General features: G+C 59.0%; 1 protein-coding gene across 4 annotated transcripts in view; it reads left to right on the top strand.

Annotated features, from left to right (window-relative positions):
• Positions 1–9,593: 9,593 nt before the first annotated feature.
• Rab4a (RAB4A, member RAS oncogene family) overlaps positions 9,594–25,073 on the top strand; it is a 29,754-nt gene continuing 14,274 nt past the window's right edge. For 2 of the 4 annotated variants that reach the window (XR_007104293.1, XM_047520345.1), the window contains exons 1-3: positions 18,882–19,127; positions 21,456–21,536; positions 22,683–22,797. Coding sequence is in view for 3 of the 4 variants with exons in the window: in XM_047520345.1 (XP_047376301.1) it covers positions 19,040–19,127; positions 21,456–21,536; positions 22,683–22,797 (284 nt within the window). In the remaining variant the exon portion in view is untranslated. Of the gene's footprint in view, positions 9,782–18,874; positions 19,128–21,455; positions 21,537–22,682; positions 22,798–25,073 lie in introns of those variants that run through there. The other 2 variants (XM_047520347.1, XM_047520346.1) reach the window with 2 other exon arrangements.

Raw genomic sequence — 25,073 nt, forward strand, 5'->3', positions numbered from 1 at the left:
TAAGCGTGATGCCTCCCTTGCTGCGTGAGTAGCACAGAGCCTCTGCTCTACTTTGCCTCTGGCTCTTCTGCCGAGTGCTCGCACACCACGTGAACGCTCACGGATCCCAGGTGCACATGCTGCTGGGTGTCTAGGGCGCTCTGATTTTCCAGACACGGACTGAGTTGATCATACACCACAAAACCCACCTGTTCAGAGCATACCTCTCGGTCGCCTTCATATATTTCCAACTGTCAGCTATTGTGACAACCTCTCACTAACCCAGAAAGAGGCCGAGCCCAGCTCCTGCTCTACTTCATGTGACTTTTCAGCTGCCGGTCACACCCACCCACACACCCACTGATGGGTCAATGCAGTTCTTAGGCCACTACAGACGTCCTGCTGAGATAGTTCCTGCGCCTCTCACAAGAGCCTGCGGTCAGGTGCGTCGGACGCCAGGTCACCGGAGGGCCGAGGGCAGACAGACCTGAGTCTTGCGGGTGGCAGGCCTGGAGCGGGAGCCAGGCCCCGGCCCCGGCCCCTCCAGTCCTCCAGGTCCTGCCTGGAGGCGAAGGCTGTGGCACCAGGGCCAGCCAACCCCACGCTACCCCACCCCTGGAGATGCTGGACCTGGCCAGCAGGGCACAGACTGGCCCCATCAGGACTCCTGAGCAGGCTGCATTCTGACCTCCCAAGACAGAACTCAGCCGGGGGTGGGGTAGGGCCACACCAGGACGGAGACAGCTTGAGCAGCCTCCCAGGCAGGAAGACCGGGGTCAACACCCACGTTCACAGATGCAGCAGTCGCCCGGCTGAGCCTCAGAAGCCACAAACCGTGAGCCCCACTCCCCCACGGAGTCAGCTGACCTCACTCCGCCTTCCAAGCACAGGGTGCACGGCCCACGCACACAGCAGTGGACACGAGGCAGCAGTGCCTGCCAATGACCAGCGCCAAGTGGTTCCCTGGCCCGCTGGCTGTTTCAGGGCCTCCAAGCCATCGGCTCCCTCAGCAAGGCAGTGCAGTCAAGTGTGTGGCCTGACCCCACAGAGGACCCGGGCCATCTCCATGGGGTCGGGCCTCCCTGGGGCACTGAAGAACAGGCAGGACGGGTGCTGAGCCGGGGGAGGGCCCGGCCAGAGCCACCGCCCAGGCGCCTTCCCCCCATCTCCCAGGAAGTGGGCTCCTTTGAACTTTTCGGAGGCACGAAAGGAAGACTCACTTTTACGAGTTCTGCTGCGGGCAGAGGAAGTGGCTATGTGTGCGGAGGCCGCTGGAGGTGAGGGCCAGCAAGTGCCCTCCGCAGGGCTTGCTGCGGCCTGCCAGGCTCAGGGGGGCCGGTGGAGAAGGGACTCGTCCAGGAGGTGACGCCGCGCCGGCTCTCAGTGGCGGGGCTGTGTCCTCAAGCGCCACCTCGCAGTCCGACCCCACGACTCTCAGGGATCAAGACCAACGACTCACACGTGGCCAGCCCGCCCGCGTCCAGGCTGGGGCTCTCCCTGAGAGGTAGGACTTTCAGGGCTAAAGCCAGGAGGAGCTGGCCACCCTGCCCACGTGCTGTGTGCCTCCACTAAGAGCCCCAGGATCCCTGGGGACAGAAAGCTTCAAGACCAGGCTTCCATTTGCAGACGGGCCCGGCCAAGTTTGAGGAATGGAGGCCTCCAGGCCACAGGTGACAGCCCAGGCCTTGTCCCCAAGCTGAGCCAAGCTAGGCCAGCTGGGGCTTGCCCCCACGCACTCCCTGGGGCAGGCCTGCTCACAGCTGCCCTGCAGGCACCAGGTGTGGTGGGCTGGGCACACTCCAGTGACCACCGAGCTTTACCAACTCAGAACACTTGGGGCTTTGACCTTGTTGGCATCCTCCACCCTGGGGAGCAGAGTGGGATGGGGTGGTGGCAAGGGGCTTGCAACTAACTTTGCTGTGAGTGACCAGAGTCCCCCAGAGGCCTGTGAGCTGTATCTGCAGTCGAGGGCAGAGAGGGCAGGAGGGTGCCTGGCTGCCCCTTGGCCTTCCTGCTCCCGGGCCTCCCTGGGGCTACCCAGCCCACGCCAGGCCCTATATCTGCAGGCGGCAGTCTCAGGCCCCCACGTAGGGGGGTGAAGGATGCCCTGGGGGTGGGAGTAAGGAGAGAGACACTGGGGATTGAGACTGATTGCCTCGGTGCCTCTGAGGAGCAGCGCTCTCCCCACACCCCGGCAGCTGACCAGCGGGGAGGATGGCCTGTCCGCTCGCAGGGCACAGGGAAGGTCCCTGGACCCCGCTGCCTTGTGGACTCCTGTTTGTGTTGCACGCAGTCCACCTCCTTGCCCAGGGGCTTCTGCCTCCACAGTTGGGAAGTGACAGGCCATCTTTCCAGAGGCCTGAGCCGGGAGCAGCACACTCCTGCCCTCTGCTGGCTGCTCCCAGAGGGACCTCAGCCCAAGGATGCTGCATGGACAGCCACCGAGCCTCACAAAGAAACAGGGGCCGCCATGCTGAGCCTCAGGAGGCGGGAGAGGAGGGCGGTGAGCTCCCATCTACCGGCGTCTGAGGATGGCTGAGAGGCCTCCTGACGTGCCCGACCTCCACGGACTGCTGTGCTGGTGGGAAGAGGAGCCCAAAGAAGGACGCAGTGAAGTCACAGCGGCAACGCCTGCTGGGGCCTGCGCTCCTGAGACCCCGCCAGTGCTGCCAGCTCCTACTCTGTGAAAGGTGGCAGGGACCTGAGCAGGACCCAGGCCAGAGGGCGGCAGAGCCAGACAGAGAGAGCCCAAGGCAGTGGGGCGGACCGCCCACCTGCATGAGTCCCACAGGGAAAGGAACCCCACACTCCTGGGAACCAGAGCAAACAGCAAAGACAGTAGGGTCGCTGTGGTCACCAGGACCATGGGAAGCCCAGCCTGCTCCCCTCCCCGCTGGGTTCCTGTGCCTGAGCACAGCGGCCACAGAGACCCCAGCCGTGGGCCCCAGGCCGGGTGCTGCCCTCAAAGTCAACTTTCTGGCTCCTAAAAGAAATCTGGCATTCCCAGAAAGACAAGAAGGAAGGTTGGCAGAAGAGGAAACCCCTGAATCTCACCCCACAGGTCCTGAGAGTCTCTGGGAGGTGCTGACCCCTGCAGGAGGCCCTGCTTACCTGACTGGCAGAAGCCAGCCGAGGACAAAGGTCACACAGGCCTGCGGTGACCTCCTCCACAACACGTGCAGCCGCCACCTTCTCGCTGGCAAGAGGGATCTGAGGACTCTGTCCCTACCGGAGGGAAGAGTTAAGCTCCAGGAGACGAGGAGCAGCCCAGAGGGACAGGTGCAAATTCTGAAACTCAGGACGCTCTGGGCAACTTGGCTGGTCCAGCCCTCACACCAACCCTCAGGTGAAGAGCCCACTGGCTCCGAGAGTGCCCAGCCTCAGGCGTTCAGCCTCAGGGTGTCCAGCCTCTGGGCACCCAGCCTGTAGGTCAGTCTCTGGGTGCTCAGCCTCAGGGTACTCAGTCACTGGGTACTCAGTCTCTGGGTGTTCAGTCTCTGAGTGCTCAGCCTCAGGGTGCCCAGTCTCTGGGTGCCCAGTCTCTAGGTGTTCAGTCTCTGGGCACCCAGCCTCAGGGCGCCCAGTCTCTGGGTGTTCAGTCTCTGGGCACCCAGTCTCTGGGTGTTCAGTCTCTGGGTGCTCAGTCTCTAGGTGTTCAGTCTCTGGGTACCCAACCTCAGGGCGCCCAGTCTCTGGGTGTTTAGTCTCTGGGTGCCCAGTCTCTGGGTGCTCAGTCTCTGGGTGCCCAGTCTCTGGGTGCTCAGTCTCTGGGTTTTCAGTTTCTGGGTGCTCAGTCTCAGGGTACTCAGTCACTGGGTACTCAGTCTCTGGGTGTTCAGTCTCTGGGTGCTCAGCCTCAGGGTGCCCAGTCTCTGGGTGCTCAGCCTCAGGGTGCCCAGTCTCTGGGTGCTCAGTCTCTGGGTATTCAGTCTCTGGGTGCTCAGCCTCAGGGTGCCCAGTCTCTGGGTGCTCAGCCTCAGGGTGCCCAGTCTCTGAGTGCTCAGCTTCAGGGTGCTCAGTCTCTGGGTATTCAGTCTCTGGGTGCTCAGCCTCAGGGTGCTCAGCCTCAGGGTGCCCAGCCTCAGGGTGCTCAGCCCTAGGCAATGGCAGAGTTAAGCTTTCATTGGGCTGGAGCTCAACATACCAGGGACTCTGGACCAACAAAGCACAAAGGGTAGAGGCAGGAACAAGTCGTTCCTGTTCCTGTTCAGACTGAGTTCCATTGTTTTCACTCAATGCCACACAGTCGCTTTGTTAAAAGCTCCCTCTTGGCCACCACTGTCAAAGTCACATCTGTGCTCTGCAGGAGGAAGCCTGAAGCTGCAGGTAGTCCCAGGGCTGGGGCCAGCGTGCAGGCCAGGGAAGCCACCTGGAGAAACCCACCACTCCAGGGCCCATCCTCCCTGCCAGCAGAGCCCGAAGGAAGGCTGGAACCCTGGGAGGAGTTTGCTGGCATCCCGCTTCGAATTCATATTTTAGGAACTGTCAATCACAGCGACTGTCCTGCCCCAGAGCACGCTGTAGGCCCCGGTGCCGGTCCAGCCCTTGGCCTGCACCCCCGCTGCCCCAGACACTCCCAGCTCCTGCTGCTCCCGCCTTTTGCCCAGTCAGATGATCCTCGGGCTTCCGCAGACTTAGAAACCTCCGCAGTGGAAAAAGTCACAGGACTGGAGAAAGACGATAGGCACAGGACCCTGACACACCTGCCACCAGAGCCTGAGGCCAAAGTTCTTCAAACACACTCCACCACCACTCAAAACCTGCAGGGTCAAGGGAGCCACAGCTGCCCAGGCAGCGCAGTGTTCCCGATGTCTACCTCATCTCTGCATGTGACACCAAGCCTTTGATGGCTACAGCCTCCGGGGAAACACAGGAACCAGCGCACCAGAGCCTGTTTAGGAGCTCCCCGGTCGCCCATCTCCCATGGTGGCCGTGGCCAAGGGCACAAAAAGAAAAGCAGAAACAAGGATTATTTAGGTGGCCAGAAACTGGAGAAAGCCTCTAAGAAGCAACAAGCCAGGGAAAGGGCACTGTGCTTCCTCCTCTGCATCCCACGGGGCTTCCAGACACGCCGGCCAGCCAGCCGCACTCTCCAGGCCCCTCTGTTCCTGGCTGCCTTTGGAGGGAGACACGGAGATCTCTGAGCTCTTCTAGGTGGAGCATAGCTTTACCGTCTAAGTCGGTGACTTCTCACTTCCTGATGTGTCGCTGACACAGGAAGGACAGAGATGCACTGGAACCCGCAGACCCAACCAGGACCAGAACCAGGGTTCAGGACTGTGATCCACAGACCCAGCCAGGACCAGAACCTGCATGGTCCTAGTCACAGGCCACAGAAGATGATGGGAAGGACACAGGCCAAAAGCCACACTGGGAGGGTCCAACCTCTCTCCCCTGGCGACTGACAGACAGGTGCAGAGAGCAGGAAGAACACGAGGGTTTCAAGGGACCAAGCCAGAACGCGCCCTCCATGTGCAGAGGCGAGCTCTTCCCAAGGCTCACCAGAGCAGCCTGTAGGACACATGGACTTCATGCAAGACACGCTTCCTGACCCCACGTCTATCTGCATGACAGAGAGGCTTCGTTTCTTTTGTTTGTTTCAATAGAACAAGGTAACTGTCCGTCTGATCCTCTAATAATAACCTCTGGGTGGGAAAGAGCAAAGGGCTCAGAATCAGAAGAGGAGTGGACAGTGCAGCGCAGCAAGACAGGGACAGACAGACAGAGAGAAGTGCAGAGAGATAGAGAGACAGAGGAGAGAGAGATGGACAGGGACAGGCAGGACAGGAAGGCGCTGGGCGTAGCCTCGGCAGCGGCCAGCAGTCCTCTGCTCCGGCTGGCGGAACCGGAACGCTGCCTCGTGCTCTCCACACACAGCCGGTGGGTCAGGTGCTCTCTGGGTGGTTCCTTTGTCCCTGCTTGAATGTGATGCTGGGCCCGGGAGCTGAGGAGCTCCCAAATCTGCACGCCAGGGGCATGGCCACAGACCCTGAGCTAAGGCAGAGGGCATCAGGGCGCCAGGGACAGGCCCTCCGGGAGCTTGCGACTCCCCCAGGGTTAGACAGGCACAGGCCTGCCCAGAGAAGGGGGTGCTCCCGGAGATCCGCAAACCTTTGGCACACCTCCCTCCTAGGGGTGGCGCTTCCTCACCTGCTGGCCCAAGTGTGGTGGGACCCGGTCACTCCAATGACTAGAACACAGCCGAGGTCACACTCGCTCAGCCTGGTCCCCTGTCTCGCTCAGCAGCTGCTCTGAGGACACTGGAGGGGGCCTTCCTCAGAGCGGCTCTGGCCAGCCCAGCCTTGGGATGACAGAGTGCTGGCTGGCAGCCTGACCCCTTGAGAGACTGGGCCAGCCCCTGCCCCCGCCCCCTGCCCCTCACAGAGCTGCCCAGCAGCAGGCAACAGGCGAGAGCGGGAAGAGGTGCGTCTGTGGGGTGCGGCTCCCTCCACCACGGCCTGTGCCTAGCACACCAGCCAACAGACTGCTGGACAGTAAGGCACAGTCCTCCTGGGGACCCCGAGCAGGGCAGCTGCTTTTGCATTTCTCCATTTCCTTTTGTGAAACTGGGGCTCAGAGAAAAGGAGCTGATCTGTCCTTGACTGTTCTGTGAGGCAGCTGGGTCTCCAACAGCCCCACCATGGTATCCCAGACTGTCCACATTAGTCTGCCAGGACCACCATGACACAGGCCGGGGCAGCAGAAACGGCCCTCTGGAGGCTGGAGGTGGCAGATGGCAGGCTCCCCGTCCCTCGGGCGCCCCTGACTGAGGGCCAGTTCACCCTCCTGGGCACCCCATGCCTCACTCCATCTGGGTCTGGGGTCCCAGGGCATCCCTGCTCTTCCTGTGAGGACACAGCCAGCCTGGTTGAGGGCCACCCTGAGGACTGCGTCTTCCCTTCCTACTCACAACTGCAAAGACCTTTCCTCCAGATGAGGCCACATCCTCTGGAGACACAGCTCAACCCTGGGCATCTCACAGGTTAGGTTCCCCACCTGGCCCAGGAAGGGGCAAGAGACAGAGCCTCAGCGTGCAGCCCAGGCCAGAACTCTGGGTGCCCTGCCAGCGCCAGCTCTGCTGCAGAGCCCGTCCGAGCGGACCAGCAGGTCAGCCAGGGGGTGCCGGGGGCCAGGAGACGCCCAAGCACCCTGTGGTTTCATTACATCCCCTGGTGAATGTGTTCCTGACTTGTCTCTGAGGAGGACCCAAATGGAGGAGGGAAATGTCCGCGCTGGCCTCTCTCGCACAGCCCGGCCCCTGGCCGATGAGGATCCTGGAAGCTGACCAGCCAGAAGATTCAAGGATGCCTGACTCCACTCTTCAGCATCAAAGATGATTGAGGGCGACCTTACACACCAGCAGCCACATCCATCCCACCCCACTAAGGTTGTTCCAGGTAGAAGTAGAACCAGCTGCCTGGACAGGGAAACCAGGGCACGGGGAATGGATCCCAAATACCCTCCCCTCTCCCTCTTCCTGTTCCCTCTGAAATGACTGCGGTCAGGCGACCTTCAGATCCGGAGACCGTGCCTGTCTGCTCCAGGGTCACGCGGCCCTGAGGAGCTATCTCCCCGCCGAGGAGTGTGCAGGTGAACTCTGGTCACAGGGGCTTGGGAGCTTCAGTCCAGCAGCGTCCCAGCAGCCGTCCTGACTGAAGGTGCCCTAACAGCAGGTAGGTCTCCTCACAGACGTGGTTCTGCCTGACCGTGAGCAGAAGGCAAATGGCTGGCGGTCTCTGAGGCCTCTTCCAGGATGCAGGTCCACGGCCTGGGTGTCAACGGGCTCACGTTTCAAATTTCCATGTGCAGCACCTGGATTCTTCTTGAAGTCACACCTGGTGTTTCTGAGTCCCCAAGTGTGGGACAAAGTCCATTTATGTTCCTCAACTCCAGCTGTTGAGGGAAGTTGGCATGCCACTAAGGCTGTGAGCAGTGCCCAAGCAAGCCAGGACCCACGCCACCAGCTCAGCCCAGCAACCTGGGGAGAACTGGGGGAAGAGTCTCCTCAGAAGGGACCCTCCCTCCACCTCCAGCGTGCTGAGGCTTTGGGACACCCACATTCACTCTGCTATAAACCTCTGAAGACAAAGGAGGTGATCGCTGGAGCGCACAAGCCACTTTCACTGTTCCACACCATCCACAGCACCCTCCAGCAACACCCGGGAGAACCCCTTCCTCCCAGCCCGAAGTCACTGAGCCCTAAAGACACTTCACAGGGATTTCAGGGCAGGCTGGCTCCCTCAGATTCCAGATCCCACCCATTTTCTTTTCCAGTGCTAATCTGACTTTGCCCTGTGAACTCAAGGATCCTGTGGGGGAGGGGATTCCCCCCAAACAAGTAGTCTTTCCCAAAGGCCCACAGAAAACTGCTGGCAGCCTTGAAATGACAGTATAATTGTTATTGCTACTGTTCTGCATAAGTTTCACCCGTCTCTGGGTCCAGTTTCTGTCAATATCAAGAACTATCACTGACCCAGTGATTTCTTTCTGACCCGCAGAAGTCTCTGGCAGGGAGGAAATTCAGATCTAAGGAGGGGAACAATTCTCAGGGTCACTGGCTTCTTCCCTCTGGGGATCACTGTCCTCTGAAAGGTTGTAATCAGAAGCAGCCTGTTCTGCTTAGGAGCCTAAACCAAGCCCAGCAGAAAGACAAACAAGAAAGCAACAAAGTGTCAGGGCCATTGAGAAGAAGCATATAGGAAATAGTTCTGAATTGCAAGGCTCACAGTGCTTCTGCCCACCCTCCAGGATTTCTAAGCAAGGACATTAATTTGCTATTATACAGATCAGAGAGAAGGTGAAATGCAGAGTCAAACAGCACTGGGAAGATGGAAGGTCTGAGGCCAATTCCCGTGGGAGATGGAGTCAAACCAAGGAGGCAAACGCCTACTGGCCTTGCAGAGCCCAGGCCCTGGGAGCTCAGCCCAGAGTTCCTCAGGATGCTATCTATGGCACTGTGGACAAGGTCAGGTCTCAAGAACTCAGACGACCCAAACTCCCCACCAAATTCTCTGTCCAGTGAATGATTACCTCCACGTTTCCACAGAACGGGAATTCTGAACTGGTGTGTGTGTGTTTCCTATAAACTAAAATACTCAGAGTCCTAACTTTGATTGCGCCTGCACCTGAGGACCAGGTGCTGCTTCCCCTGAATGCACGTTACCCCCAGACGGATGCACCAGGGCCGAATCTTTCCGGGACAATTCAGCCTGCACCCGATTCCTGCCATAGTGCCCAAGTGCCCGGAGGTCTGCACGACTGGGCCAAGAGCTCGGCTTCCCGCAGGTAATCCTGCCTCCACGGTCACACCAGGTCACACCTCAGGCGGTAGCTAGGTGCGTGTCCAACTAACGCTTAAGGGAAGCTTGCTTCCTGCTGAGAGCTGCGGGAGACCGACCGCATCCCGTGCTGCCGCGCCATCTGGCAGAAGGACCGCCCCAGTGAAGGCGCCAGGCTCCGCAGCCGCCAGGCCCTTCGCGGCCTCTGCGCGAGTCCCCGGCCATCCACAAGACCTGCCCCAGGCCCCGCGGGGCGCGCACGGCGGGTAGCAGCTTGCACACGCGCTCCGCCCCCGCCCCGCCCCTCCCGCGCAGCACCCCCTCTCCTCCCCCGGCTCCCCGGCTCCTCCGCGGGGCGGCCGTGCGCGTGCGCGGAGCGGAGTCCGGCTGGGCCGCAGCGCGGTGGCCGGCGCCAGCTGGGTCCCGCAGCTCGGTCCCCGCCTCGCTCTTTCTCCGACCCCGACAGACCCCGGCGGAGCTGCGAGAGAGCAGGATGTCGCAGACCGCCATGTCCGAGACTTATGGTAGGGCCGGAGGGCGGGCTCTCGGCGAGTCGGGTGTCGGGCCGGGCGGGTCTGGGTTCTTGAACGCCGCGATGGTCCGGGCAGGGAGCTGGGCCAGGTCGGAATCTCGCGATGCAGGATCTTGGGGTGGCAGAGCCAGGCGGTATCAGGGTGCCCTGCTCGGTCTCGGGGCTCGTATGGCCGATGGTGGCTGGCTCAGGTTTCCCCGGGGCGTCCTGCTGCTACCTAAGGGTTTTCCTTGGGTTTAATTTAGATAGCTCAGAGTGTGGGAACCAGATTTGATTTCCACCACTGGTGTCCGGTGAGGGCCGCAGGCCCAGGGCCGCGCCTCTGACGATGCAGATCCCCTGTTCCTGGGTGGGAGTTCCTTTCTTGGCCTCTGCAGTAGGATCACAGTGAGTGTGCAGTGATCAACCGTCTCTCTCCTAAGACCTCTGGCTTCATCCATCGCCCTCAGTCCGTCCCTCGGCCCTTTCTGGGTTGCTCTCTGGCTGTTTATAACACGTCTCCTGATGGCCATGAGCACCAGGGAGGCAGAGCCCTGTCGGTTTAATCAGTGTTTCCCCTGCAAACTGGAGGTGCTAAGCACATGTTTTTTTGAATAAATCAAAACTTTCCCAATTTATTTACTAGGTTGTCCCCCCTCGCCCCACCCCCGAGGTCAGAATGAAGGACTTGCACTTGGTATCAGGGTGGAGTCCTGTCTGCCAGCCCTGATCACTCTTTCGGATGTGGCAGCATGACAGGCCCAGAGGCTCAGGCCTGGCAGGTCTGCACCGCCCTGGCAGGTGCCTCCTGCCCTCCACAGAGGTGTGTGGAGGAGGCATCCGGCTCAGGGAACCTGCAGTGCCGGCCACCTCAGGACCCTGCTGTCAGGGCTGTAGGCACTTTGGAGACAACACCACAGACACCTCCCTGGTCTCACAGTCTACAGTCCATGCGGACGTCCGTTTGGATCCTAATGGACGAATTACTTAAAACCAGGCAAGAGTTTGAAGAATGCAGTTCCTGCAATGTGAGGAAAAGCTCTGACCCAGAGGGTCAGGCCCAGGGAGGTGTCAGCCCCACAGCCAGAGCCCAGGAGCAGGGGACCCGAGCCAGGCCTGCAGGTGTCTGAGCTCCACAGTCCAGGAGGTGAGGAGGCAGAGGGGCCTGGGGAAGCTTGGACTTTGAGAGGGTGGCAAGCTGGAAGGGCACCTGGTCCTCTGCCAGTGACTGGCACTGCCCAGCTCCTGGTGACACTGGGGCCTGATGTCTGTCCCTGGAAGAGAAGGAATCCTGCAGCCACAGCTTCCTCAGGCCCCTGTTGTCAGCTGCAGGTGCCCCGCAGGTGGCTCCTGCGGTCTGGTTCTGCAGAGAGCCAGTCAGGCCTGAGAAAGCTCCGCCCGTCACTTCCCTGCGCTCCCCTGTGCCCTCCCCTCCTCAGCCACACTGGCTTCCTGGTCAGGAGCACTGGGAGGGCCACGCCCGTTAGAGGGCTGGGGGCAGGGTTGTCATGGATCAGTGGGGAGCCTCTCCCAGGAAGTACTGTCTGCTCCGCTGGATATGGCAGGACCAAGGGACCCGTGGGCTCAGTGTGAGGCAGGGCCAGGGTGCGACTTCATGCCACCTCCACATGGTGCTACCTCACTCAGTCTGGATTTAATCCTTTCCTCCAGTGAAGGAATTAGAGGAAACTGGAAAACAAACAGACTAATAGAGTTAATAAGTAGAAAATTGGTTTTAGAAAGAGCTGGTGTGGCAGTTGAAGTCGCCAACCTAAGGTCACCCAAAGCCAAAGCCTAGCCTGGCCCCTTGGGTATCTTGAGTCTGCACAGCACTGTTGCCCCGGGTGAGCCTCGAGGTACCCTCCTCCCAGACGCTGCCCTGCCTGTGAGTTCCGTGTACTCTGGGCCCATCCTCTCTTGTGGGAGGAGGCTCTGGAAGCTTGTCAGACTGTGACCAAGAGGGAATAGCCAGCTTGGGATGTGCTGCTAAGGGGCCACGTCTTCATTAGCACATCCAGGTCATTACTCCTCCTGCCAGGGACAGTGGCACCCACAGGTCCTTGACTGAAGCCCCAGAACACCGTGCTGTAGGGTGTAGTACTGTGACACAGAATCAAGATGTAAGCAGGTGGGAATGGCAATCCTCAGTTCAAGTACCACTGACCAAACCAGGTTCTCCCTCGTCGTTAAGTCCACAACCTTCTGAAGGCCCGTGGAATGTTGCTGGGCCTTCCCGAGGACCTGCGCCCCAGCCACCTGTGGCGTGGGGCTCTCCCGGTGTCCCCGAGCAGTTCCTAAAACCAGCAGTGATGTTCAGGACTCAGCTAAACAGGACACGTGTTGGGGTGCCAGACAGTGGCATAAAAATTCAAGAACAGAGCAAGTTTGACAAGTTGCACGTGAGCAATCGTGCTTCCATAGGAGACCCATTTATGGGACAGAACACTGTGCAAGTTGCTGGTCCTGGACTCATTTTTATTATATTCTTTTCTTAGAGTTTTCATTTTGTGCTTCACTCTGAAAATAGCACAGTGAGAATCACTGGAACACTTGCTGGTCACTTGTGACCTTGAGGGATTCTATGGGTTCCAAAAGTTGTGTCCACGTCCTGAACCCCCGGAGTCTGTGAGTGCGACCTTATTTGGAAACAGTCTATTATGACGTAGGTGTGAGGTGTCCCCCAGAAACTCAGGTGTGAGACAATGCAGGAAAGCTCAGATGAGATGATCAAGAGCCTCAACCTGACCAGTGCATTAGTCACTGGAATGAATTAACCGTAGGCAGGTGGGGTGTGTCTAGAGGAGGCCATCGCTGGGCTGCACCTTTGGGGTTTACGTCAGGAGCTCTCTGCTTCCTGATGGCCATGTCCTGAGCCACTTTGCTCCTCCACACCCTTCCACCATGATGTTCTGCCTCAGAACAAAGGAACCAGCTGTCTACAGACAGCTATGAGTCTGTAAACCGTGAGCCAGATAAACCTCCTCTGATTGCTCTTGTTAGGTCTTATGGCCACAGCGACGAGGAAGAAGAAAACACAGGCTCTTTGCAGACATAGTTAAGATGAGGTCATATTGGAGCAGGGTGACCTAATGCAGTGACTGCTGTCCCTGTGAGATAAGGACACTGACTCACACAGGGAGGTTGCCAATGGGGGCTGAGATTGAGTGACAGCTGAGAATGGCTGGCACCCACCAGAAGTAGAAGAGGCAAGGAAAGCCCTTCCTGGGTGTCCTCAGAGGGAGCGCCTGCATGCCTTGGTTGCAGACTCCCACATCTGTAAGACAGCACCCTTGGGTATTTCTGAGCCTCCTGATGGACAGCACATGTGATCAGCCTGGTAAGCAAACCCACAGGCTTTGGCTGTCAGACTCTGCTCTTGGAGAAGTTCCGGCTTGATAAGGCTCAACGGAGCAAGGAGGGCACCCAAGAAAGAACAAAGGCACACTCAGCATCGCCTGGCACCAAGAAGGTACCAGTGGCTTGCACGAGGGGTCACCTGAATCACCACCACCTTAATTGCATAGATGTCAGGACACGTAAGTGTGTCAACAAAGGAGGCAGAAATAAAAACTAGCATTTCTTCAGGTTGAATAAATTCGTGATTGGGAAAGTGCTTTGGCTTTTCTCCTTCACTAAAAACCAGCCGATTGCTGAGTCTTCTGAGAAGGTCTTCATATAGCTCAAGTCACCCCAGCCCTTGAAGGGGCAATGGAAAGTTAACTCAGAGCAGTTTATTCTGCCGGAAATGGAGAAAACAGGGCTTCCTGGAGTTTTCCCAGCAGTGCCATGGGCTGGGGTGTGGACCGCCCTGCAGCTGTGGCCTGCTGGCCACCCTCCAGCACCTCTGCAGACACCTCTCACAGGTCGAGAGAGCTCCAGGGCCCGGGAGTTTCTGGTTGAAGAGACTGGAGGGGGTTTGGTAAAGCTCATTGTCACCTCTTCTTTTAGTACAGCATCCCAGGGAGATCTCTGTGCTTGGAAGAAGGGACATCCCCAAAGCTCTCCAGCTCCCTGGAGATCCATTTCCTGCAGGTGTGAGGGCGAACCTGCTTGTACCACAAATGGCAGCATCTGTGTTTGTTGGAGGCATGTCCCTCTTCAGGCCACTTGGTGTAGAATTATCCAAGGTTGGATACTGTGGGGCTCGAATGCAGCTCGGTGATGAAGCTGCAAGTGGCTCTGGGTTCCATCCCCAGCAGGCAAATAAAAAAATATTACTCTTCTGGCATATGGTCAGGCTGGGGTGTTGGTGATCTTTGCTCTGAGCATTTTTTTTTTTTTTTTTTTTTTTTGGCGGTGCTGGGGATTGAACCCAGGGTCTTGTGCTTATGAGGCAGGCACTCTACCAACTGAGCTATCTCCCCAGCCCCTGAGCATTTCTTTGGAATGAGAAGAAGGCTCGTGTGTCTTCTAGTTCTCTTAAACCATCTTGTGGAGCTGGATCAGACGGACGTGCCAGGTTTGCAGTGAAGAGTTTGCAGAAAGCCTTTGACCCCTTGACTCCTGAGGCACTTGTCCATGTTCTGCAGCAGCTATAACCGGATACCTGGGTCTGGATAATTTTTTTTAAAAAAGAGGTTTATTTTTGCCAGGCAGGCACGGTGGTGCACACCTGTGATCCCAGCTACTTAAGAGACCCAAGCAGGAGGATCACAAGTTCAAAGCCAACCTTAGCAATTTAGCAAGACCCTGTCTCAAAATAAAAAACAAAAAGGGCTGGGACTTAGCTCAGTGGTAAAGCACGCCCGTGTTCCATCCCCAGTACCGCAAACAATAACAATTTTCCAGAGTTGTTTTGGCTGAGTTCTGGAGGCTGGGAAGTCCCAGTGGGAGGCGCAGGTGTGGCCCCTTGCTGCTCCCCCTGGTGGCAGGAAAGAGGAGGGCACCTGGGCTCGTGAGAAGGACAGATGGGAGGGCGGCCTGGTCTCCACCACCTGCTCTGGCTAATCCAGTCCTGCAGGTGAGCCCTCGCCCCATCCTGCAAGGAAGCCCCGGGTCCCAAAGAGCAGCCAACCTCGCTGCAAGGGTGGAGCTCTGAGGCCTGTCTCCTCCTGAGGACCCCCACCCAGCAGCATTAAATGGGGGCAGAACCCACAGGAAAGGCGAGGGGCCAGCTGTGTGAACAAGAGCTCTCCTGCCGCCTGCCACCTGCTGCCTTCGCCTTCCACAGCTGCAGTTGGTCCTCGTCGGTCAGTGAGGGCCGAGGTCTAGTAGGACATCCAGATACCTCACCTGGGGTGGGGGACAGCAGAGCAAGTCCAGGCACTGGGCGGAGCCACAGGGACGTCATGCTCTGCTGCTCTCCTTCCTCTGAAGCTCCCTCCTGCCCAAAGGTGGGTCTGAGGAGAGTGGTTTGGCCACTGGATGATGGCAGTGGACAGGAGGACCAGCCTGCTGCACTGAAGCCCACTCCGGGCTGTCCTCCCCTCTGCTCCCTGCTGGCCTCGCTCTGGACCGTCCTCCCCTCTGCTCTGGGTTTGCCTGTGCAGCATTTCAGATGTCCTGGGAAGCAAGAGCAGCGTTCAGAAGGCGGGTATCACTGGTGAAGTGCGATGAATTCCGAATGGGGATGCATTTCAGAGGGAGGCAAAGCCTTTTCTTTTTGAATATGAAGCTTTACTCGTGCAGTAAAGCAGCTGGGACCCTGAGAGCAGAGCGTCCCCTCTCGCGACGGGGCGCTGTGTGCCTGCGGTCAGGGAGGCGCTGCCTCCTTGCCCCCTAGCCTGCCGGGCCAGATTTGGGGGCAGTGCTGGCAGAGCGAGCAGGAGCTCTGTGTCAAGGCTCAGTCGGCCCTGCTGGCGAGCAGAGCAGGTCTTTCAGCACAAGACTGGGAGCTCCCCGGAAGCAGGGGTGGCCTGGGGACTTCTGTCCTGGTGCTGTGAACAGTCCTGAGCACAGCCAGCCCTGAGGATGCCGAAGGGGCTCCATGTGCTTCCACCTGAGAGGTTACAGAATGTGAAACAAAAGGCTGGAGTAAAGAGAAGAGCTGCGCTGAAGGCATAGTGTCCCTGTTCCCCTGGTGGTAGAGGCCAAGTCACCTTGTGTGGGACCCTTTCCAGCAGAGCCTATTCTGTGCATTTCAGGTCTGGACCAAGGGGGTCACACAGGGCACCCCTGGAGTGGGGGCAGCCTGCAGCTGGGACATGCCGTGGAGCTGGGCAGCCCTGGAGCCAGAACTCCTCTTGGGGCTGGAGCAGCCTCCTGGCACTGGGCACCTCCCAGAGCTTGGAGACAAGGAAGCCTGAGAATCGAGTCTGCAACCAGCTCAGCAGCTCCAAGCAGAGTTGCTCGGGCTCTGGGCTAGAGCTGCTAGGCCTGACTTGGCACCTGAGGAGAGAGGCTGCTGGCCGAGTGGCAGCTGGTCTGCCACAGAGCAAGGCACACCCGGAGTAGAAGGCAGAGCACGGGGTCCAGCACTGGCCTGGATCCCCAGGGTGCACATGCCCTGCTGTGGCCTGCGTCCATGGTGGGACCCCCAGCCTCACGCTGTTCGGTGAGGTCATGTTGAATGAATCCCCCTGCTCTAAGCCCAAGCAAAAAATATCATGATTAAGGTTTTCTGCCTAGTAGATGATGAATAATTACTCCACAAGTGACAGAAAACCCACTCAAAATACCTAGGATAATAAGATGCATGATTTAGAAATCTGCAGAGGACGTTCAGGGCCTGTTGATGCCATGGCTTCAGGGACCTAACTCCTCATCCCCCCCCTTGTGCTTGTAAAGTGTCTGCTGCTGGCTGTGTGCATCTGTAGAAAACTGGAGACCTTCCCTACGCTCATGACACTAAAGCCTTCCCTCCCCATCTGGCTGGGCGTGTCATTCAGGCACCCGGCCTGGACGCCTGGATGGCCAGGGTGATTTGCACCCTTAAGCCTGACCCTGTTTCTAATCCAGTCTCTGGCAAGGGGCGGGGGCTGGAATGACTGCCACTGGCTTAAGAACCACCACCTGAGCAGCTGTGTGGTCGCAGTGCCCTGGATCTTGGAGATGGCTGCTAGGAAGCCGATCAGCAGCGGCTACTCAGCCACCAACAGTTGTGAGCTACAGAGGAGCTTCATCCTCTCGTCTCGTTCTGAACTTTGACCTCTTTGCACTGTGTTCCAATGAGCAATCTTCCAGGACTAGACGAAGGACTGATGTGACCGTCTCCCCACTGCCCCCTCCCATGTGAGGATAGGCAGCTTCCAGGATCCGGATCTTCTGGGAAAGACCAGACCTTTCTTGTCATTTGCTTGTACCTGGGCTGGATTTGAGTTCTCACCGTCTGTGAACCTGCTAAAACTCTCTCAGCATCTTGAAGACTAACGCCTCTTTAGAGCCTCGGCCACGATGATACTTGGAAATCAGGAGGTGGCTGTGTGGTGGACACTGCTCTTCCCAACTTCAACACACGAGCACCTAGAGTGACTTTGTTGAGAACGTGTGCAGACACTGAGACACCACACTCATCACACTCCTTCGTAAGACAGAGGCCCGCCCCGGATCTCGTCTTCCGTGTTAAAGTCCACTCAGGCTGCACAGCCTAGACACTGGTAAAGCGCTGCTGGGGAGACCACCCTGCAGGCTGTTGTGCACTGTACAGACAATCTCCTCCAATGCTCACGATTGTAAACACCAAGAATGGAAGATGGCCACCCCCTTTCTCCTGTGCGTGTCATCTTAGTGACACAGCTGGTTCCCTGCAAGCAGTGTGGTCCCTAGCTGTTGCACTGCCCCCTTTCTCAGGTCCACACCCACAGATACTCTGATAAAGAGCCTCACCCCGTCTTTACCACCATGCCAGACGGGGTCTTCCCTCGAGGATCAGGGTACACGGGAGCTGAGGGGCAGCCCTGGCCTGGCCAGCACCCAGGGGCTGCCCTGGGGGGCTGGCCCTCCCACTGCGGGCAGCGAGCCTGGCTGCACCCATAGGTGAGGAGGGAGACGGTGAGTGTGACCCCACCCACGCGGCTCCTGCGCACGGTGCAGAGGTCTCTGGACATCTTGAACTGAGTCCAAGTCCATCTCTGAATTCAGGGCAGACGGGGGGTGGGGGCAGGACCAAGGGTAACGCAGGCCTCGGACACACGCCAGGGTGCCGTCACAGACCCAGGAGCCTCTGGATGGCCATGCTGCAACACCTGCATCAGCAGGGCCAGCTCCAGCCACCGTGAGGACCTGTCCTCCGTCCTCCGTGTGCACCTGCATCCAGAGCTCACCTGGGAACCTGAAGGTGGTCCCAATAGCCTAAGAGGCGGGACCCTGGGGAGGCACCAGCTCTGCTGCCCGAGCTCGGTGCCAGCGTGCAGGGTGGGCGCCGGCAGGAGGAAGTGTCCCCCTTGGCCGGGTCCTGAGGTTGCATGGAGCCCCCCGCACGCAGCCCCAGGTGCAGACCTCAGCTCTCTGCCCTCTGGCTCTGGTCAGGCGCTCCGCAAAGCACTGCAACGGGCGCCCCCTTCTGCACAGCAGGCTGTCGCTGGTCCTCCCGTGAGCCCCAGCCCATCCCAGCCTGCTCCTCGTGCTCAGCTGAGGGCAGTGGTTCTCAGGCCTCCGCCTCCTCCTCTGGGTGTTTTCCACGTAAGCGGGAAGTTGCAGTTACAGGTGTTACTGTGTCCGCCAGAGGCAACAGGCCACAGCGGTTTCCACGCTGGGCGGCTCTTGCTCCCACACCAGCCCCAGTGCCCATGGTCCCAGGGAACAGTCTGCAGGGTCACAGGCCCGAGCACCCAGCGTCTCTGGGGCCTGTGCTCCGGGCGTGGAATTCACAGATGTCCCAATTCCACTCTGCACCACGCCACCTGGGCACAGTACCAGCACCCTGGAGGCCAGCTGCCTCCCACCCTCTCAGGTTTCCCTCTCGCCTCCCACCTCTCCGAGTCGGCCTTCTGCAGCAGGTATAGACCTCTGTGTTCTGAAGCACTGTCCTCAGTGCTGGGCACCTGGCCAGCTCTTCCACTGCTGTCCCCAACCCCCAACCAAGCTGGTGCCTGCAGTGTCAGCAGAGAGCTGGCCAACACCCTTGTGGTTCCTCCAGGTCACTTCAGTCACCTCTCCTGCCTTCTCGCCCCTGGCTGCTCCCCAGGCACCTGCTGACCTGTTCCCATTGCCCCCCATTGTCACACAGCTCTGCATCACTGTGACCAAAATACCTGAACAACCTGGAGGGGGAAGAGTTCGTTTTGAGGTCAGAGCTTCCGAGCTCTCGGTCCACAGACATCCGACTCCATAGCTCAGGCTCGGGTGAGGCGAGCATCGTGGCTGAGGGCAGGGTGAGGAAGACGCTCAGCTCATGAAGGCCAGGCAGCAGAGAGAGGAGAAGCCAGGGGACAAGGATGATCCCCAGGGCGCCCCACCTGTGACTGCCTGCGTGACCACTGGTACAGCAGTCCTCTCAGATTATCAATCACAGCCACCGTGACCTAACCACGTCACCTCTGAGCACTCCGTGTTACCCCAGGAGACCTGGGGACGCTCACCTCCAAGCCACACCGGCTTTGGTTGGAGAGCCCCAGGCTCCTCCTCAGGTGGTCAGCTGCCTGCTCTGGATTCCGCCCCATGCGCTCTCGGCCACCCTTCCTTCTCTGTCCTTCCAGGGTGTGTGCCCTTAGAGCCCCGACCCTGTGCCCTGGGTGGAGCACCTAGTGGTGGGTGGGCTCTGCTCTCAGGTTCTCATAAAAAACGTGGCATCTAATCAACACGGATGTCACTTTAACGCTCTCCCCAGTTACCCGCGAAGCTTGGCTTTACTTCGGTTGCTCAACTTTCTGTGCTGCTTTCTGAGCACCGAACCCTCGATGTGTTAAACACAGCGCACGCCTGCCTTCCAGCAGAGGAGAAACCAGAGCTCCCGAGGCAGCAGGCCCTGCCATGCCACTGCAGCCAGTGCCCGGTGTGGGCTCCAGCTCCCTGGGCGCTGACCACAGTGCCTCATTGGAGGTGGGTTCTTGACGCTCAGCTGTGTGGCCGTCACCTGCGTCTGAGGCAGGCGGGGACTGAGGACAGCCTGGCTGGGCCTCCTGCTCCTTGGGGTCATGCTCTTCCGAAGCCTCCCTCCCAGGCGGGCAGGGGCCCGAGAGTGCACCCACTGTCTGCTGGAAAGTTCCGGTGTCCACGCCCCTGAGGCTCCCAGTTCTGAAGAGGCCCACAGGGCCTCGTGACCTCTGCAGGGCTCTCCCCAGCTGGGCAGGACCCACCCCCAGGAGGCAGGCTGCCCTTGCCCTCCTGCCCCACCTGCCCAGGCAGCTCTGGCCCTGCCCTGTTGCCGTAGTCTTGCCATTTTGAGAATATTGGGAGTGAACAGTTGTGACTTCTGGCTCTGCAGTTCCTGGGGACCCTCCAGGCCTGGGCCGGGAGTCTGAGGGCCAGCCCAGCACCCCTGCAGACTGAAAAGCACCCAGAAACCACTCCGGACGCCGAACTCACACAAGAGATTTTATTAAGTGGACAGGCAGAGCGTCTGCCCTCAGGGTGAGCGAGAGAGAGAAAGCGAGTGAGAGTGAGGAGGAGAGAGAGGGAGAGAATGGCAGGGGAGTTATTCTTAAGTAGTGGAATTTTGCGGGCTGACAGTCTGGACCAATGACTGGCCAAGTTCGCGGCTGACAGTCTGGGTTGTGAAGTGGAGTGGAAGGAGGGGCAGAATACTGGTGGCAGCGAAATGGCAAATCTGATGCCAGCGGAGACCACTGGGCTGTCCCTAGTGGGGACTTTATGGGCGACACGTCCACCTGCAGGGCCTGTGAACGGTCTTGGTTTGACTGGGTTGGCCCCTAGGAGGGCAGCAGTCATGGTGGGTTTGCCCTTTCCCCCTGTCCAGTGGTCTTATGTGGGTTGCTAATAGCACTGTCCCTGGACACAGGTGGCAGGGCCAGGCCAGGCCAGGGCTCGGCTCCCAGCCTAACGCGGGCAGGGGTAGCAGCCAGGGTCAGGGAGTGCTTGGCCCCACCTGGAAAAGAGGTGGGAGGGAGGGAAGGAGGAAGGCCAGAGGCAGAGCCGGCCTCACAGCCACAGGACACAGTGGGGCTGCCCTGCTGGGCCAGGGTCAGTGTGGGCACTGGCCCTGGAGCGGGACTCGGTGTAGTGCTACTCCCAGGATGAAAGATCCCGGACAAGGAGAAAGCAGGGTGAGCCCTCCAGGGCCACATGGTTCCTGGTGCTGTCCCACAGTAAGGGACACAGTCCATCCTGGAGGTCCTTCGTCCTGCTCCATGGACGTGAGGTCCCAGGTCAAATGTGACCGAGGGCAAAGACACAGTGCCGGCTCTCCACCTCCTCAGGGATGCACGCTGGACATGAGGGCCTGAGCCTGGCCTGACCTGTCCTTCCCACAAGCCACCAGGGAAGAAGACCCTCAGGCTGCAGGTGGAAACCACCTGTTCCTACCGAGCACACGGGCGGCTCCTGAGTCCACCAGGCTCACGCTTTTATAAGAGGACGCTGGGATTTCTAGGGCTGCTGCCCACAGTGAGTGTGCACGTGCCCTTGAACAGTGGCTACCCGGAACCTTTCATTCACAAGAGTGGTTTTCAACTCCGGCTTCCAAAGAAGTGGCTCAGAGCCCTGAGGGGTGGGTGGTGCTGGGCACGAGGCCGGCGAGGCCCCAGCACACGCCTTCCCAGCCCGCCTCGTCCTCTGTCCTGTTTGCAGTCTAGGAGTGGCTCCAGGCCTCTGCTTTCAGGGTACTTTCATGGTCTCTCCTTGTCTTGCAGATTTTTTGTTTAAGTTCCTGGTGATTGGAAATGCAGGGACTGGCAAATCTTGCTTACTTCATCAGTTTATTGAAAAAAAATGTAAGTAACGCCCCGCCATGGGGAGAGTGCCTTTGTGCTCAGGGTCACTTATGTAAAACTTAAGCTTCTTTTTTTTTTCCCCCAGGGAAAAGTCATAGCTTAGAAGCACTTTTAAACAGCATAAAATGGAGGTGTTCTTAAGCTTCTAGTCACACAGCTGAGCCTTGTAGGCTGGTGTTCATGTTCAGCAGTGACCCAGGAGGCAGCTGCTCGGGGGTGTGGGCTCAGGTGCCGAGGGACGGTGGGTCGGTGGAGGTGAGGCTGGTTCTCGGGCAGGAGCCCCGCTTCCTGACAGCAGGGCAGCAGACCGTCCTCGGGGGACCCCTGGGGAGGAGTGGCAGCCTCAGTGCCCAGGGCTCTTCCTCTGCAGCAGCAGCTGCCACCCCGGATCCCAGGTGGCCGCCAGGAAGCAGCGTGTGGGTGTCGGCATGTGCCCCCGGGAGGCTGCTGGCCGCAGGGGGCTCTGGGCCAGCGCTGCTGAGCTGCCATGGACCAGCGCTGAAGGCTGGGCAGGTGTGGAAGGCGGGGTCGCAGGGCCTGAGAGAAGAGCACGCTGTGAGAGCAGAGGGCAGTGGAGAGCCACCTGCCTGCCGCTCAGAAACGGTCACTCACGAACTCCAGAGTCCACCTGCAGCAAGAGCGCGAAGCACCTGGGCAGGGGGTGAGGTGGGGCAGCCCTGACAGCTGCACAGTGGTGCAGAAAAGTGAAGCCCGGAGACCCTCCTGCTGCTCTACACACGTGGACCAGTGGGTGGCCGTGTGGCTGTGGACTTTCAGCCCATCCCTCCACCGTCACAGAGGTCTTCACAGACGCGGTCCCGTTGGGTTACAGCAGACAGTTCTCTCCACATCCATCCCAAGCCTGGCCCCAGTGGCTGGTCTGGGGACGCTGGGCAGTGTCTTCCTCTGCCCTGCAGGCTTTGGCATCTGCCAGGCCTCCTAGTGGCCAGTCCTCCCTCAGTCTCCTCTGTGAGAACAGGGGTGGTGCATTTTCCTTAAAGCCGTGAAGGCGCCATTGGCAATGGTCCACGTGGCCGGGAGGACTTGGCCCCGCAGCCCCTGCCCTCATGACACCTGCTCCAATGGATCAGCCCCTTTCCCTAACGCTCTGAAATGAAATGCTTTGTTCTTCTTTCTCTTTTTTAGTCAAAGATGACTCAAATCATACAATCGGAGTGGAATTTGGCTCAAAGATAATTAACGTTGGTGGTAAATACGTCAAGTTACAGATATGGGACACAGCAGGACAAGAACGATTCAGGTAGATTTCCTGACTTAATAAAGTGTTTGAAAGTTGGGTTTGAAATAATCGTGCTTTCTCCACATCCAGGCCTCGCCCCCGCCCCCTCCCTGGCACCAAATCCCAGCTCTGCCTCGGGAGCACCCACTGATGGGGCTGGAGCCCGGAGGTCCAGGAGCCGCTAACAGGCCAGCTGGCTGTGGCAGGGCGTGGCACCGAGTGTCTTTAGATGGGAATCTCGGCAAAGGCAGGGCGCACCTTCCCTCCAGAGGGAAACTTTGGAAAGCTGCTTGGGGGCTCTGCTCCGTCTTACCATTGCAGCCCGAGGCTGGTCTGCACCACACAGCAGCTCCCCACAGCTGGAGCCCAGCTGGAGCCCAGCTGGACGCCTGCAGGTTGCTGAGCATCCAGGAAACAGGGCTCAGGCCAAGCTTGGCTGGGTTCCTGCAGGTGCACCAGGTCAGAACACATACCCGTGTTGAGATGCAGCAGAATAACACTCACCCCACTACAAACACCTCGCTTTTCATTAGAGTTGGTACACACTGTGTATCAGTGATGTTCCGAAACCCCACAGTGTTCCGCCACCACTGCTCCTGGGGACCCTGGCCCAATGGTGGTCCCACCTGATGCAGCCTCCTCCCTTGGAGCCCCCATGACTAAATGACCCAGAGCACCCCTCAAGCAGGTAGAGAGGTCAGCTCCCCTGTGAGTCCAGAGAGGGCTGGGCCTGGGGACACCACTTCCAGAGTCAGAGGTGCAGCCTCTGGGGCGAGGGTCTGAGGCTCTGCAGGGCAGGGTGGGCTCAGGAGGAGAGCCCTGACCTCCCCGTGTCCCCCCTGACTGCTGGCAGCCAGGTAGACGGGCCCCAGGTGGAGAAGGGCTGACTGCAGGAGACTGGACGGGCTCAAGGGCGCTGAGGCCTGGGCACTGGCTTCCTGGTGCAGCAGCCCAGGCCCCCCAGTGGCCGACAGCCAGGCCCCGAGTCCTCCCGTAACCCTCTCCACCCCTGCTCCTAACAGAAACGATCCAACAGGAACGACCCTTTGAGCAAAGTTTCAATGGTAAAAGCCCAAACCAAGAACATGGGGACTTCCTGGGAGGAGAGGGAAAATCCCCAGAAATAAGAACAAAGGTGCATTCCAGTAATAAGATCACCGAAGACACTCCGAAAGTGCCTGGAGATGTGTGACCAGCCTCCCAGACACAAAGCAGGGGCTCGGGCCAAAGGGGAGAGGCAGGCAGGTCTTGGAGCCCCGGGCAGGCTGCTCAGGGGTTCAGGAGAGAGCAGGAGCCTCAGCAGAGGGACCTAAGTCAGGGGGCAGGTGGGGGAAGGTCCAGACCAGGGCAGGCTGAGAAACAAACCCACAGAGCCAAGAGGAGAGCGCAGGGCGGGTCGGAGGTCACAGCCACACTGGACCAAGAGCAGCACGGCCCAGGGCAGAGGCGGAGATGCCTTCAGAACGCGTGAGACGTTTTCAACCTAAAACGCCAACCAGCCAACCGGCAGGTCGGTGTGGGAGCAGGAGGGCAGTGAGTGTGCGGAGAGCGGAAGCCCCACGCCCTCCAGGGGAGGCTCCGTCAGCCTCGCGGGCCATGGACGCAGCCCGGCCGTCAGCAGGAGACAACCGAGGCAGGGAGCACCAGCCCCAGCATCACCTGGTGTCAGGGGCATTTTATGGAAATGAGCAGCAAGTGCCAGAAGAAAGAGACCCTGAGACTCACCAGACTGGGAGCGTGTGATCCTCCGTGGCCAGAGGAGTGTCCCACCCTCACTGCCCGTCCTTTCACAACTTAATCAACTGGAAAAAGGAAAACCAAGTCCCTGAAGGAGACACCTCCCGGGAGCGGGGCTCCTGGGAAGGACAGGCAGGGGACAGCTGTCATTTCAAGACTCGGTGGCATTTTACTCAAACCTGTGTGTGGGTTCAAGTGCTGTGGTCATGCCAAGGACCCAGGTACTCAGGAGTCTGAGGCAGGAGGATCCCAAATTCAAGGCCAGCCTGGGCAACACGGTGAGACCCTGTCTCAAAATAGACAAAAGTCATGTTCATAAGATCAATTTTGCAAAAAGTTTTAGTGCCTCAAAAAGTATATAAGTATTCAGATGATTAAATTCGCATTCTTAAATAATTTACAGAAGCCATGTGTCAAAATACAGTGTTGTCCTACTCACTTGTAAGTGAATTATTGAGGACCCCTGCACCCCCGGAGAGAAGGGGGAGCTCTTGAGAGCATCCTGAGACCCCTGCACCCCCAGAGAGAAGAGGGAGCTCCTGAGCATCCTGAGACCCTGC

Source organism: Sciurus carolinensis, chromosome 12, assembly GCF_902686445.1.
Source record: "Sciurus carolinensis chromosome 12, mSciCar1.2, whole genome shotgun sequence".
In the NCBI taxonomy this organism is placed as follows: Eukaryota; Metazoa; Chordata; class Mammalia; order Rodentia; family Sciuridae; genus Sciurus; species Sciurus carolinensis.